Source organism: Botryllus schlosseri, chromosome 13, assembly GCF_051294905.1.
Source record: "Botryllus schlosseri isolate E-star chromosome 13, Bs_hap1, whole genome shotgun sequence".
Taxonomy (NCBI): Eukaryota; Metazoa; Chordata; class Ascidiacea; order Stolidobranchia; family Styelidae; genus Botryllus; species Botryllus schlosseri.
In genome coordinates, this window is record NC_137248.1 from 8,911,237 (window position 1) to 8,925,897 (window position 14,661).

General features: G+C 40.4%; 1 protein-coding gene across 1 annotated transcript; it reads right to left on the minus strand.

The window, feature by feature from the left end:
* Positions 1 to 3,811: 3,811 nt before the first annotated feature.
* Positions 3,812 to 5,886, minus strand: LOC145454023 (uncharacterized). Its single transcript, XM_080331998.1, has 6 exons — positions 5,756 to 5,886; positions 5,476 to 5,690; positions 5,217 to 5,381; positions 4,982 to 5,143; positions 4,095 to 4,262; positions 3,812 to 4,031 (listed from the first exon to the last, which is right to left on the minus strand). The coding sequence occupies exons 1-6, from the start codon at positions 5,779 to 5,781 to the stop codon at positions 3,880 to 3,882; spliced, it is 888 nt and encodes a 295-aa protein (XP_080188124.1). The 5' UTR covers positions 5,782 to 5,886; the 3' UTR covers positions 3,812 to 3,879.
* Positions 5,887 to 14,661: the final 8,775 nt, after the last annotated feature.

Sequence of the window (14,661 nt, forward strand, 5' to 3'; positions counted from 1 at the left end):
CATTGTGACTTCAAATTATCAGGGAAATGGCGATGATATAGGCCTCGCTATACGAGTGATTAGTTTTCTACCATAGAATACGAAGGAACAAACATTTTTTGCCACTTGCTTTACTCACAGAAATCAGATGGCAAAGGTAGCTACGATTAAATTGAATGTGATATTTTTGTTACCGTAATAAATGTACAATTGTACTTCTATTCAGACTGAAAAGGTGGTTTCATCTAGCCTCGAGATTAGCAATGATATAAGCGCGATATGAATCTATATTTATTTTCCGAAATATATCCAAAACTATCGACCCTCATACTTCATACCTATATGCTTGATGCTTTGCATGAGTTACAAAATTTCTCGAGATGAACGCAGTTTAAGCCGACAGCTAGTGCTGCAATAATTTATATGGCACGCAATCATAGACCGTTTTTTTCGTTTGAGTGAGTGGGAAAGCAATTACATCGTAATGGTGTAGACTTTAGGCCAGAGGTTCTTAAAGTATAGGTCTCGAAGGCTATAAATTTGAATCGCGACCCTCCAAAGCGATTGCTAAATATCTTGCAACAACAAAATTTATTCGTGCTTCGCTCGATATCTTGTGCTTGGTTTGTGCCTATACAAGGTCACTGTGATAAGTAGGCCTACTATAGCCAATAAGCGAGACACGCAGAAAAGTCGTTACTACAGTGGCGTGATAATGAAAATGTGCCGACCTTTGTACTACACAAATTGATTTGATGTCATGATAAGATTTGTCTGACATCAGTTTCTCTGGAAATGTCTAACTTACGCGGGTAATACTCGGGCAGGTTAGAGGGAAGGAAATGGCGCGCCCCTAACTGCCGCACCCGATATTTTTTAGTACGCATGATTTACAGAAATGAATCAACTTTATTCGCAATTGTGAAAGAGCAGAGCACCGGAGACCGTTGGGCTGCTTTAGTCTAGGGGTGTACTATAAAACGATGTTTCGAGGCCGCCTTTTCCGCCCGCGCCGGGACACATGAAGACATTAAGTGTTGGCCTAGATGTGCGGCCAAAATGCGGTGCTAAAAACGCAGGATAAATGCGATAAAACTTTTGCCCAAAATAACCGTTGCTGGTTGGCCTAAACCTTCAATATTGATATGCCCGGTCTTCGAAATGGTCGGCATCGAATACTCTCGTCCTTGCAATCTGAGCCTTGCAGTACACATGTTACCCCCAGAAGAAAATAATGCACCCCGATTTAAAATCGCATGCGTAACACATGATTCATAGAACTGCATGCGTACAACTGGTTGTCTGCACCTTCTGATTTCATACACGCCCGTAAATACGTGGCATACTGACATTAAAAATGCATTCATGTCGATGCGTGAGGCTTCGGTCGCGAGATGAAATATAAACCAGATTTGGGTCGCGGTCTAAAACAAACTCCTGATGCTTTAGGCTTATGTTACTCTAACTCCGAGGCAAAAATCGTTAACGACAGATCAATCAACAATTCAAATATACGCCCACGCATCGTGTTTTCGATTATTTTAGCTTGCACTTTGTGGAACGAAAAGAAAAACGGGCTTCTTGAGAATTCTCTTCCATTCTTGGAACCCAACGATAACAGCCACCACGTTTATGAATAGATCCAAGTCGTAAACTACTCGAATTATGCATTGAGGTGTGTCTTCCGGCAGTAAAGTACCCGCTACTAAGACCGTCACTAAATCCGAAATAACGGCCAACGCCGAAAGTTTGAAAGTTCGTTTGATGACGTTGTAAAGTTTATCGGGATTTTCTACAGAACTTAATCGCTTCAGTATGGCGCCCGGTAGCTTTCTGACAGTGTTTCCAACACCGGTCACTCTAAAAACTGTTGTGTGAATCGCTTTAGCGGATTGCTCAACCTGTCCATATTTACGGTGGTTATTTAGTTCTCTACTGTCGTCTTCGACAAATGCGGATTGCTGTTCTTGTATTTCAAATCGCATTTTTGGCGCGACAGCGAGTTCACAGTCTGATGTATATCCACAATCTGGGTCTCTCTCTTTTCCTTTGCCCGTGACAGGAAAGTCGTCTTCAGAAGAAAATGACGCTGCGATTTCTAGATCAGGTACAAGAACTGGACCAATTTCTGGATTTGTCGATCTTCTACAAACTTTTTCAGCCCTTTTTGTGAGTCGCTGTTCTTTGTAATGCACTATCAGCGGATAAGAAAATAAAAATAGCACAGTGATCTGAGCAAGCACCAACGAAATTCCGTAAGCGTAGTATCTGCCGTTTTTGACGACGTGTCCCCCATTCGCGATACACCCACCGGGATAGGCTTCGTATTCGTTCGGATAGACTGCTAATGGAATCATAATGAAAGCCATGGAAAGCAGTTGCACCAAACTGTATTTACTGGCAACGCGAATCTTCTTCCCCAGCGTGTTTGACAAAGCAGAATGCTGATAGAAAGATCGCTGTCTAGTCCAGTAAAACATGTAAATCGATACCACTGATAGGATAAAAAACGCTTTCCCTACATCTATGGCAATTTCGCAGGTTTCGTTCGTTGGGTTAATCATTACCACTAGCAGAGCCAGTGTTGAGAAATACCTTGTGAACGGTATTAAGACAGCAGCAATCAAAGACTTGTAAACTCTTCGGTTATGTTCATCTACTTTATGTCGAACTAAAACAGATCTTGCATGAGATATGAAGGCGTAGGCGATCCAAGCGTTACAGAAAACAATGCAACAGTTCGTTACTAAAGTCGCTATCCAGTATGCCTGAACTGCGGCGATCACACTGGATGTCGGCGAAGTACTTGTAAAGTTTTGATTTCGTTCTGAAGTCCTTGGAAAACCTGGATCCTGATCAGGCATTTCGTGCGTGTCTGATTGGCTGGTGGTGTCGTCAACAGCAAACAGATTGACCCATACTCTGCGCTAAGCCTACTCTTTGTGTTTAACACTATCATAGTTATATTAGTTATTTTGACGCAGGAATGTGCCTGACATCGATTATACGCTATACCTAATTATCCCATCATATATGAATGGATATTACGATGAGTATGCTCCATCCTTTGGGATAATAAAACAAATATATATTTCGTTCGGGTGACTCAATTTATACATATGACTTAAAAAAGCTGCAATATGCTCTCACGAGTTTCGGCCTAATAATTTAACTGGGACGCTTGCATGGTAAAACGAGAGTTGTAAACACTTCGACCAACTGGTACTATATTTATCCACGCCAAATGAATTACAAAGCTACTGGAACTCTAGCTCTGTAGCTGCACCATCACATCGGACTTCCTTTGCGACGCTCATTCCAGATGAGAGAATACAGGCGGCCGTTTTTACATCGCGTTCCTGTTATGATATTCAGTTTACGATGTGGAGTTAATAAAACGTATTAATGACAGAATAGTAAATGTCATTGGCGACGAAATAATCCATAGATGATAGCTTGTGTTTGTCGTAAAACAGATGCCCAACCCGCGGATCCCTTAAACACACTATACGAGAATAAACAATATCAACGCCAAGAACGCGGTATTTGCGCGTTCATTCCTAGAAATCTACAAACTACATTTATGCCTACTCACAGTAAGGTATGACTAACAGACGAATAGGCTCTTTCGCGAATCGTGCAATATATAGTTTCGCATTCCATCCATTATCCAAGTCAAATATTTTTGTTTGTTTTTATAAATATATCTGTTACAGTCGGTGTAGCCTACATCACTCCTCTTTTACGCCTTTCAATTTTGACAGCATATCATCACGCACTTATAATCTTTTCGGAATGCAGATTTGAACGATTACATAAAATGGATATTGCGTAAATTGTGCCCAGATCAAGAAGCAGGTTTATTTGAATCTTCACAAGTAACGCCGCGCTATATAAGAATTAAACAGACGGATAAAGGCAGAAGGGTACTTCATATCGAGCTGTTGGGCACCACTTGCAACCTCGATCCTCGCAAGAAAACTTGGTAGCGTGCGGCTCCGGGTGACAATCGATTTTGGTGTTGCAGTTGGCGCATGTGGTACAAATGGTAGCTGCGACGTATGACATGACTCATAAGCATTGAAAATACTCGATCAGTAGTCGACAACACTCACCATGAGTTCCTCCGTACAGACACCAAGGCCTGCCGGGAATTTGCGACACACACCAGATACACTGACGAGATTCACATTCCGCTTGCGTGGCTCCCGGCTCTGGGTGACAGTCGTATGGCATACTGCATGAGGTGCAATTCAAACAATTTTCTCGATGTTGTACTGGTGCTGTGAGTAAAATTGAAATGAATATTGAGGAGTCTAGGGCGGGGCAGAGGCGTATCCATGGCAATATTTTGGGAGGGGCGGCTGAAAGTTGAGGATGGTGGAAATTTTCCAACATTGACATGGTTTCACTGATCCATTGATGTATAATGAACACAAATGAGGTCACAATACATGAGTCTAGAATTTATGGACGCAATAAGGCAATACGGGAGTAAGCTAATTAACGTAGGAGCCACCAGATATTTATTAATATGACGAGTTTATTGATCAAATAGCCTAAGCATAACTAACGCGCTTAGAGTTGCACTGGAATTGATTTGTCACGAACTTTTCGACAAGCCAATATTCTATACCCGTTTAATGACATAAATATTTTACATCGCTGATTTTGAATACAAAATGCTAGTATATGTTCAAGTCGCGCCATAATACTTTTGTGAAGTTCCGTGATTAGGCTACTGTTAGTTTTCCCATGCAGTCAAAGTTTTGCCCTAGCTAGGCACATCTTCACGGGACATAGGCTATATTGGGGCCAACGTACTACACGCGTATCGTATACAATCTATATGTAGGCTACGTAAAAATCAGGATCATTTGAGCTGGCGAGGTTCGGTTAAGATACGCAATATATATTAACTATTACAATTTGAAACATATTACCGCCCGATTGCAACAAAAAGCTCGGTGCATATTAAAAAAGACGTATTATTTAAGCTAACCTGTTTTTAAACCACCGAACGAACACTTCGGTGTTAATGCTGGACACCACTGACATCCCTTTCCGTTACATTGTGACTCAGTCGGATTTAAGAGTCCAGGTAAGCAGTTGACCGATTTGCTACATCCGTCACAACTTTTGCATGAGGTGCGGTAACTATCAACTGAAATAAAATAGTGTGGGCGTAGAGTTGGGGTAGAGGACATCTTTTCAGGGTATCAATGCATTAAATGTACTGGTATTGACACCGCCATAGATGCACCAAGGATCGCTTTTTGGTGTGTCAGGACACCAAAGGCATCCTCTCGATACGCAGCCTTCTGAATCTGCTCCTGGCTCTGGGTGACAATCAACCCTTTCCATACAGCTACTACATGAAGGGCATGATGCACGTAGAGACACTGAAAAATATAATTATAGATATATTGCTCCGTCATAATTCTAAAAACCGCACCGGCATCGTTCATCTTTCTAATATGCTGCGGGTATTCTCACCAAGGGCCAATACATCTTGTTCCATTTCATGGAAACAATACGGTTTTCCTGGCATGGTTGCTTTACACCAACGGCATCCTTTGCACCTGCACTTTGCCTCAGTAGCTCCTGGTTCTGGGTGACAGTCAACGCGATCACTCTCTGCAACAGATGACGCGCATTGACCCTTCGTCAGGTTGCAGTGCGATAGAAGTGTCAGCGCGACTAATCTGTGCCTATGGTAGTGTAGAGACTGGTTGAATCAGTATTTCATTGCCATAAAAGTCTAGATCTGGCTTACCAGAATTTTCCATGAACCATTACCATGCTCTGTGTTTTCTTTCGCTAATAAATTGTATCTTACTGGCATATTAACGTACGTATTAACAGGAAACATGCACTTGTCGTAAATCAGTGCATATTTCCTGATACATATTTTGCCTGCGTATAGTCATCCATTTCTTTCATCATTCGGCCACGTCACTTTATTAGGATACGTCCACTCAATATTATATACATTACACAATATACATATATAATTCAATCTATTCATGCACGAAGTGTAACCAATCGATGTTGAAAGTCGACTTACTCGCAACTCCGTGCGCAATTAGTCCAACATTTTTGAATAGGGAAATATCATACGCACTGGCCACGTATCATAGGCAGCACCGTAACTGCCGCACCCTAAACCCCCCAATTGGGGGGGGGGGCGAGCTCGAAGGGGGCCCAAAATTATTTCGTGGAATAGCATAAATCCTAGAGTATTTTTTGAAAAGTTATGCAACTTTTTCAAATTTTTTTCGCGCTGAGCGCGAATTCAAGTAGCCTTGTATCTTTATTATTGGGCATTGGGCCATTACCGCGCCACGACCCACCCCCAAGACATACAATCAAGATTTGGGCCATATAACATGCGACTCCAAGAAGTGTGCCAGAACGATCGACAGCGAGAAAACCTTGGCCGAAAGGGTCTATGCCCTTATGCTGACCAAAGACTTCGTTATATATACAAAATACATATAGGTTTAATTGTCCATAGGCGCCTAAATGACTGGCGCCGAATGTTCCTGTCTTTGCAATCTGAACCTCACAAGACAAATACTATCCCGCTGGGAAAAATTTTATGCCAGTGAAGAAATACCAATTTGAAATCGTGTGCGACTCTTAGTTTAGAAGCCTACGTTTGGGCGATTCTATATTTTTTGATCTAGCAGACTGGAAGTCACGAAATAACATCATGTAACGAAGTCATATCAACGGGTCCGCCCGCCCGAAGATGTTTAATTATTATTTACGGGCCCTCCCGTTTTCAAGACACTTCACTCAGCTCTACCGGTAAATCTAATCACGTGACTAGAGAGGACAATAAATTGATAGCATAATATATATGCAATCGCCGATCTGATTGACCGATTTTATCATAAATTATCGAAAATTTTCGCGCATGGCGTTGGCTCACAATACAGTACAGATGATTTCGTGACAAACGCGAACAACGCGATGGAGGGGTCGTTTCATCACTCTATGGGAGCCTAAGACCCACGTTTTTGGGGGCCTGACGAGGTGCTGTTTCGTTCCTACCAACGGGTATATACGCCCGAAGATGTTTAATTATTATTAAGTGGTCCTACCTTTTCAAACACACCTCACTCAGCTCTACCGGCAAATCTGATTACGTGAGTAGAGAGAAGATAAAAATTGATAACAATATATATGCAATTCCCGATCATACTAACCGATTCAGTCATGAATTCTAGAATCGCGCGCTTAGGCGACGAAAGCTGATTCACTAAACAAACTCCCAACGCATATCATACATAGCGGTAAACAGGGTATCGCCGGAGGGTGGTCTGGGGGGCGGAGCCCCCCAGAAGTTCGGTCAATAACCCTATGGGGGGCCCACGACCAAAGTTTTTTTTGGGGGGGCTGGCGAAATGCTGTTACGGCCCTGATCATAGGCTTACCATATGTCCTCTCACGAAAAGTGAATGGTCCACAAAGGCAGCTCAAATAAGATGCCCAGATGACCGCTTTTTTGCACTTCGAGTATTTTATACTTTCAACACGATTTTAGCCGAGAAATTGCATTTATTTCCAAAAAGTACTGCGTAGCCATGAAACAGGTTGCATTGCTGGTTTATAAAAGGTTTTCCATCAAATTGCGCTGTCATCACTATCTTTTTGATTGCTATTACAAACATAGTTCGAAGTTCTTTGTAATACATTGGCCATTTTAAATGCTAGGATCTGGCGCAAGTTCGAAATTAACAGACCGCAACGAAGGTACCGCTGGTTGGCAAGTTGGTGGTTTTACGTGCGCCGTGCGTGCATGTTGACTGTTGAGGTAATAATTTCAAACTTGGGGTCTGATAAGTTCAAACCTGCATGTGAGAAATTGCGACAGAGTCACGTATATGTAGGGTTGCCATATTTTTGTGCAGCAAATTCCGGACACTCGTTAGCGCACACTAGCGGATTTTAAAATGAGGTCTAACACATTGTTCGTCAATATGACGTCACACTAGCAAAGCATTGCCCATCGACTGTATACACTATACAGGAATGAAGTAGAGCATAGGTCATGAATTGGGCCATCTGTGCTGTGAGCTCTGGCGATTGCTACTTGCTAGGGTTTGCAATAGATTCCTCCACGGGCCGGATGAAATCATCTGGCGGGCCGTGTCTGGCCTGTCAGGATTGTGTTTGACAGCCCTGCTATACAGTTAGATCGGTGCGGCTATCTGTTTATGTGTTTTAATTAGGTCGGAAACAACAATCCCACCTCCACCCCCCTTCCGCCCAAAAAGCACTGATCTTGGGCCCACCATAGGGTAGTCGATGTAACTTGTTGGGCACTTACCATTAGGGATGGTGTGAACCTCTGAAAGGTTCGGGTTCGTGTGAACGCGAACCTTTTTGAAAGGTTCTGTGTGAACACGAACGTGAACCTCGTGACGTCATATTGCTAATTCCAACCCTATCTTTCAATGAAGCGATAGCCTATATTAATGTACACGATACCTAGCGAAGACTCGGGCCACATAATGTCGCATTGCTGTAGTAGGCTACATATTGGCGTTTTAAACGTCGCTAAATGTATCAACCGCGGTTGTCAAAGGATATAATAATCTCATAAAATCAATACATTCCGTCGCTTTGCCAACAATTTCGACGAGGACTTACCATGAAATATAAGCTTACGCCTCAATGGTCTTAGCCAGACCGGACAATGTGTTCGGAGTCTGAGTATTGCTACATTGATGTTGAGCAGAGTGTAAGACGGGTTTCTATACTCGCTACTGATACCATAAACAACAAGTTATATAGCAGTAGCCAGCACCTTAATCGAACGAATTTGGTTTTAATGATACAGTAAAGATATGAAGTCAAGATTGACCCCGTACGCCCGCTCGATATTTTACATCAGAAAACGATATCAATGTCATTGATTGGTTGAATAAGCATCATTCGCTGACTACGTATATCGCTCGTGATGTTGTGTGATTGCGGATCAAGCTCACAGCGGAGAATCACTAAATATTCAAAACGGAAAGCTGAATATTTCGAGAAATTTTTGGTAACAAAAAACAAGTAAAACTTTCAAGGTTGTCATGGTGCATGCTCGTTTAGTGTTGATTTTTTATGCTGCAAGCGCCATGCATAGAGTGACCCGCAGTTGAAATGCAATAAACTTGAACCAAAGATCTTATAATGAAGTGCCAATTACAATTTACCAAAAAGGTTCACAGTGCAGAACCTACCAAGGTTCTGTTGTGAACGCGAACCTCTAAATTTCCGAGGTTCACACACAGAACACGAACGTGAACCTCACGTTCACACCATCCCTACTTACCATATGCATTTGGTTGTTAAATTTTATGTATGAATTCTGTCAATAATATTGATTCTTCGATATATTAGGCTACTATAGAATATACCAGCAGGTTGCACATCCGGTGATTTCCAACCTTTTATGCTTCCGATCTCATTTCGCACTTGAAAATGTTCCGTGGCAAAGCTCGAAACTTGATAAGCTGATTACTAAAAACAATCAGCCTGCCTAGGGAACTGATTACGTCCAACATCATCGCGATCTCCAGACAAAGGCGGACGACCCCAAGATTTGGAACCATTGTTTGTGATTGAAGCATCCAATCGGCCTTAACCAACTCTAGGAATATACCGTTAGCTCATAATTGCGATTACAATCAGACTTATTTCAGTAAATGATGGTTATTTATATTTATTTTGATTGCATTTTTGACGAGGGTGGTGCCTGGAGCCCAATATCATTATACGTTGCAATAACTCGCGCGCGGCGCGACGAACAATTTTGAATAGCATAAATCTGCTTGAAAATAATATTGTTTATGTTTACGAAAAACGTTTGAGCCTGCTTGAAGCCTTCAAAATTCCGGACATTTAGGCATATTTTAGAAATTTCTCCCGGACGCAGATTTTTCAGTGAAATTCCGGACATCTCCGGGAAATTCCGGACGTATGGCAACCCAAAGTCACTCAACTATGACTCAACTATAGTTGAGTGACTTTGTGGCAACCCTACGTATATGTAGCAACGCTTATGAATAAAACTTTTGCAACTACCTTGGAAGCAAAATATCATCAAGCTCACTTCTACTTTCGTTTTACCTTCCGGCAAAAATATCCTATTTTTAGGTGCTGGAAATATGGCATAGGGCCTACGTAACATATCAGAAAGACTATTCCTATGTCCTGCCAGAGCTCGTATAACTCCATATAGCTGTGTCAACTAGTTTCCTTTATATTCGTTAAATCCGAATCGATTTCGTAAATTAGAATAATCTACTACAATCACAGTATATTTGTGAAAGGTATAATCAATCATTTCATCGGAGCATTCTAGGACATCAACGGAGATCTACCATTCTACAGTCTAGGGTAGTATGTATCAACCTTTATATCCCACTATACAGCACAACATTTCGCGGACTCGAGTAAAATGAAATGAGCCTGTATCAAAGGAGCTATTGGAACACAAACGTACGACGTCACAATGTTAATCCCAAGCAACTCTCGTGCACCACTGTTCATTTCGATTATGGATAACTAACCTATCTATATTTCGATCGACTAATCTTACGTTTCGAGCATCAGACTTGGACAACTAGATAATTCTAGCTGTCTAATTTCACTAAATTTGAGAGAAATCCCAGTAATCTAATTCTAATCTAATTTGTGAATTGTTCTTAGGCTCTAATTCTAATTCTAATCAAATTTGTGAATTGTTCCTATTATAGAATGTAAACATGGAATGGCAACGACCGATTTTGCAGCTTCGTTCCGCATCGCTGAGGCTGTAATTCAGAATTGTTTTGCGTAAACGACTGTAGGATTTCTGGCAATCCAAAAGTTATCTTCCAGAGCGCAGGATTTACTGAATCTGGTCTTGATCGTAGGTTAGTTATCTATACTTACACCGTACAAAAATAGTAGTTATGTGCGACGAATAATAGCTATTCTGGTATAGTAGCTTGTTTGTTAGTTTCATTGAACAATTGTGACGCTTATCGCCTAATCATGTTATTTGCGCCATGATAATGAATGTTGTAATGTGCATTGATCGTTATTCGCGTTCTTCCCAATTCGCTGATCAGATCGCTGGCTGTAAAATATGACCTCGCGGGCCGCGAATTGATGACCCCTGATATAGGGCAAAACGAGCAAAGCTTGGTATACAGACGTTAATCATTCTCGTGGTCGTGAGACTCCACTGTGATTTGATATATGAACTGATCTTTTTGCAGTATTTATTTCCCATTCACAATTTCATTCAATTTCCAAGTTTTTCCGAATTCAGTAATTCTAATTCTAATTTTATTCTAATTTTGAAAAAGCTGTGAAGCTCTAAATCTAATTCTAATATAATTTGGAAAAAGTTGTGTAGCTCCAATTCTATTTCTAATCTGATTCGAAAAAGCTGAATTTTTTTTTGTTTTCCAAGTCTGAGACCTATCGATCTCGCTTCGCATGACATGCCGCCCTATTTCTTGTCGCATTCTTTTTTCTATACTATCTTCTTTACTTTCATTCAGTGTGCATGCCTCCTCTTTACATCGCCTAGGCCAAGGTGGGTGTCAGATTCCATAGACTACTCCTTGTCGCTTCGACATCTTCCTGTCTTTTCATTGTATCGCATTTTTGTGGTGTATTGAACTGATAAAATTGCTAATAAACCAATGATGATGATGAAGATGCACGCTTATAGGCGAGTCAGCAAATATGGAATTGTTTGGGATTTTGGTTCGATTTGAGTTGATGGCCATTTTGCCTCTCGGTCCTGGCCCCGTCCGATACCGAAGCATATGTCGCTTGGTGCATTTCGTAAGATGTCACTGGTAACGATGTCATTTTCACGAAATCTCTTATCGTTAAAATATCAACAACTGGTTTGGGAAATTGTGATATATTTATGGATAGGGTTACCATAGGTTTTTTTTGGTCAACACAAGATTTCCAGTAAATATTTCAAAATCAGCTGTTCTCAGTTTCGGTCAACTAACTTTTAGGATTTGGTAAAAGTGTCCTTCTTTCCCGATTCCAAAATACGGTAACCCTTATTTATGGATTATATTACCGACAATGTGGGGAAAAGTCTAGCTGTTGTTGCTCCATGCAACTCAGTCTGCCGAGGACTCCTCTCAATGACTTTGCGAGGTGAAAATAATTTTCAATCCAAGAACCATACCGAGCCTTCCATGCCGTGTACTCGAATGAACCACTGTATTGTAATTTCAAATGTTAGTTTTCGTCGGCAGGAAATCATGGCTAAAACATAATGGACCATGTTTTAAACATGTTTGTCTTAAATGGATTTTTGTTTTAAATGCAACTCTACTTCTGTCGTGTGCAACTACGATGGTACTTCATCTTTCTTTTCTCTCAAAAATCTCCTTGGACACATATGTTTTGAAAGCGCTTCTGGTCTATACTCTAGGTATAAACCAGGTTGATGCAATGCGTCGTTCGCAATCTACCGGTTGAGCGCAAAGGTTATATCTCCAGATCCAATTAAATATCTGATCCGAAATTATCCGATGGATGTTCCGTAATTACTGTTATAACATTGGACGTGTGCTTAAGGCTGGCTATGCAGTTTCCATATCCGCTCTATGACTTGGATGATTCAATTCAATAAAAGCAACCATGGCTTGGGTAATCACAAAAAATGGCATATATAGTTACTTGTGTCTTGTAAAAAGATCATTATAATTAGACAGATCGAAATCCCCCATGATCTTGGTTCCTATAAAGGTCCTGTTGTGAACATTAGTGGTGTTCAAAAATGACTTTTTTTTCTTGAATTGTACTGGCTATACTTGATCATATTGTTAGGTTACCTAATTAAAGCCTGTATACCAAATTTGGTTTGAATCCAACCAGTAGCTGCATTGCTACAGAAGAAGAAATTTTCTTATTAATTGTGTAAAAATAAATAAAAAATATTTCAAATTTTTCTGTTTACCCCGTGAATTTGTAAGTTTGTCTATAGAAACGATGTTTACCAAATTTCGACCAGTGGAAGCGGAGATATTGGCGTCGAAAATTTGGATTTGAATAAAATGGTATTTACGGTTGGCACACTTATAATGAATAATTAAAGAATTGGCCACCGTAATTACTATTTTATTCAAATACAAGTTTTTCGAAGGCAATAACTCCGCAGTCCGCACCCACTGGCTGGAATTGAGTAAAATTTGGTGAGCATCGTTTCTATAGACAACCTAACAATTTCATGGAGTGAACAGAGAATGTTGAAATTTTTTGTATTTCTTTTTATATATTAAATAAAATAAAAAACTTTCATCTCCTGTAGCAGTCCGGCTAAAAGTTGGAATTAAACCAAATTTGGTGTGCAGGCTTTAATTAGGTAACCTAACAATTTTATCAAGTAGCCAGTACAATTTGGGAAAAAAAGTGATTTTTGGACACCCTTAGTGAACATGACGGAAATAGTCAAAGTTCAAATTTAAAATTATTGAAATAATCAGAGGTGGTCAAAGTAGTCAAGAAAGCTCCTAAAGTAGAAGTACAAGTAGCGGCGAAAAAATCTACTCAAGTACGAGTAGAAGTTCTTTCTGCATAAGCAACCTAAAACTACTTGAAGTAGAAGTAGAATTGACTGACTTTAAATCTACTCAAGTAAGTAAGTAGTCGTGAAAACGATCGTAATTCGTTCGCATGGATTGTCAAAAGCTGCAAATTGAGCTATGCGAAAGACGCAGAGCTTGATCTATATTTATTTAGACCAGCAGGTATCCAATTTTCGACAGCATAAGCATTCGTCCGCATCATGGGATGAAAATGCTAGTATTGATATGGGAATGCGATACTAATCCTCTGTTTACTCGAACAGCCCGTTTTAAAAAATACTATGGTGTGGCGCCCTCCCCATATTATAAGGCCCGTAGTTTAGTCGAAGAGCAATACGGAGAAGTTGTATCGGATACGATGTGAGCACTTAGCGCGATCAGTAAACGTTGATAAAAATATGGTGGATCATATAAATGTCATATTGTTATTGTATAGCTTTATTTCCGGAAATTAAAGGCATTACTACACTTGCTTCTATACTTCAACATGTATGTTCGCCAGACAAAAGAAGTGAAACTAATTAGAACTCAAAGTATGATACTGGAAATTGAAAGAGAAATATAAATACTACTTCTAAAAGCGGAAAATGTATTTCATGTCTTTAGTCCAGAAAAGTTTCAAAAAGGTGATATGCTAAAACAGGTCTAAAGCCAAAAAAAAAAGTCAGTGTCCACTTTTCCAGATTAGGACCAGGGATATATATATACCTGATTAGGACACGCCATGGACTGCTAGATTACGATATGATAAGTGAAGGCTAGATTGTGAAACATCAGTTTCAAACGTTATGATGGGCCATGTATATATAAACTGTGATGAAATATTTCATGTGGGTGACAATGCGGTGTGAACGGAACCACGCAACCCACTACCTAAATTAAATTCATCGATACTTTCGTGAAATCATACTGGTCACTGCATATATACTGTGTGTGAAGCGCGACGAAAATTCAGGGCTTTACTCTCAACTTCTATGAAAATTATATGTCGATACGCAGTGAAACAGCCACGAAATTCCCCAGGCTATATTTCTGATTGGAGGATTAAACTTCTTCTACTTGACAAACTGAA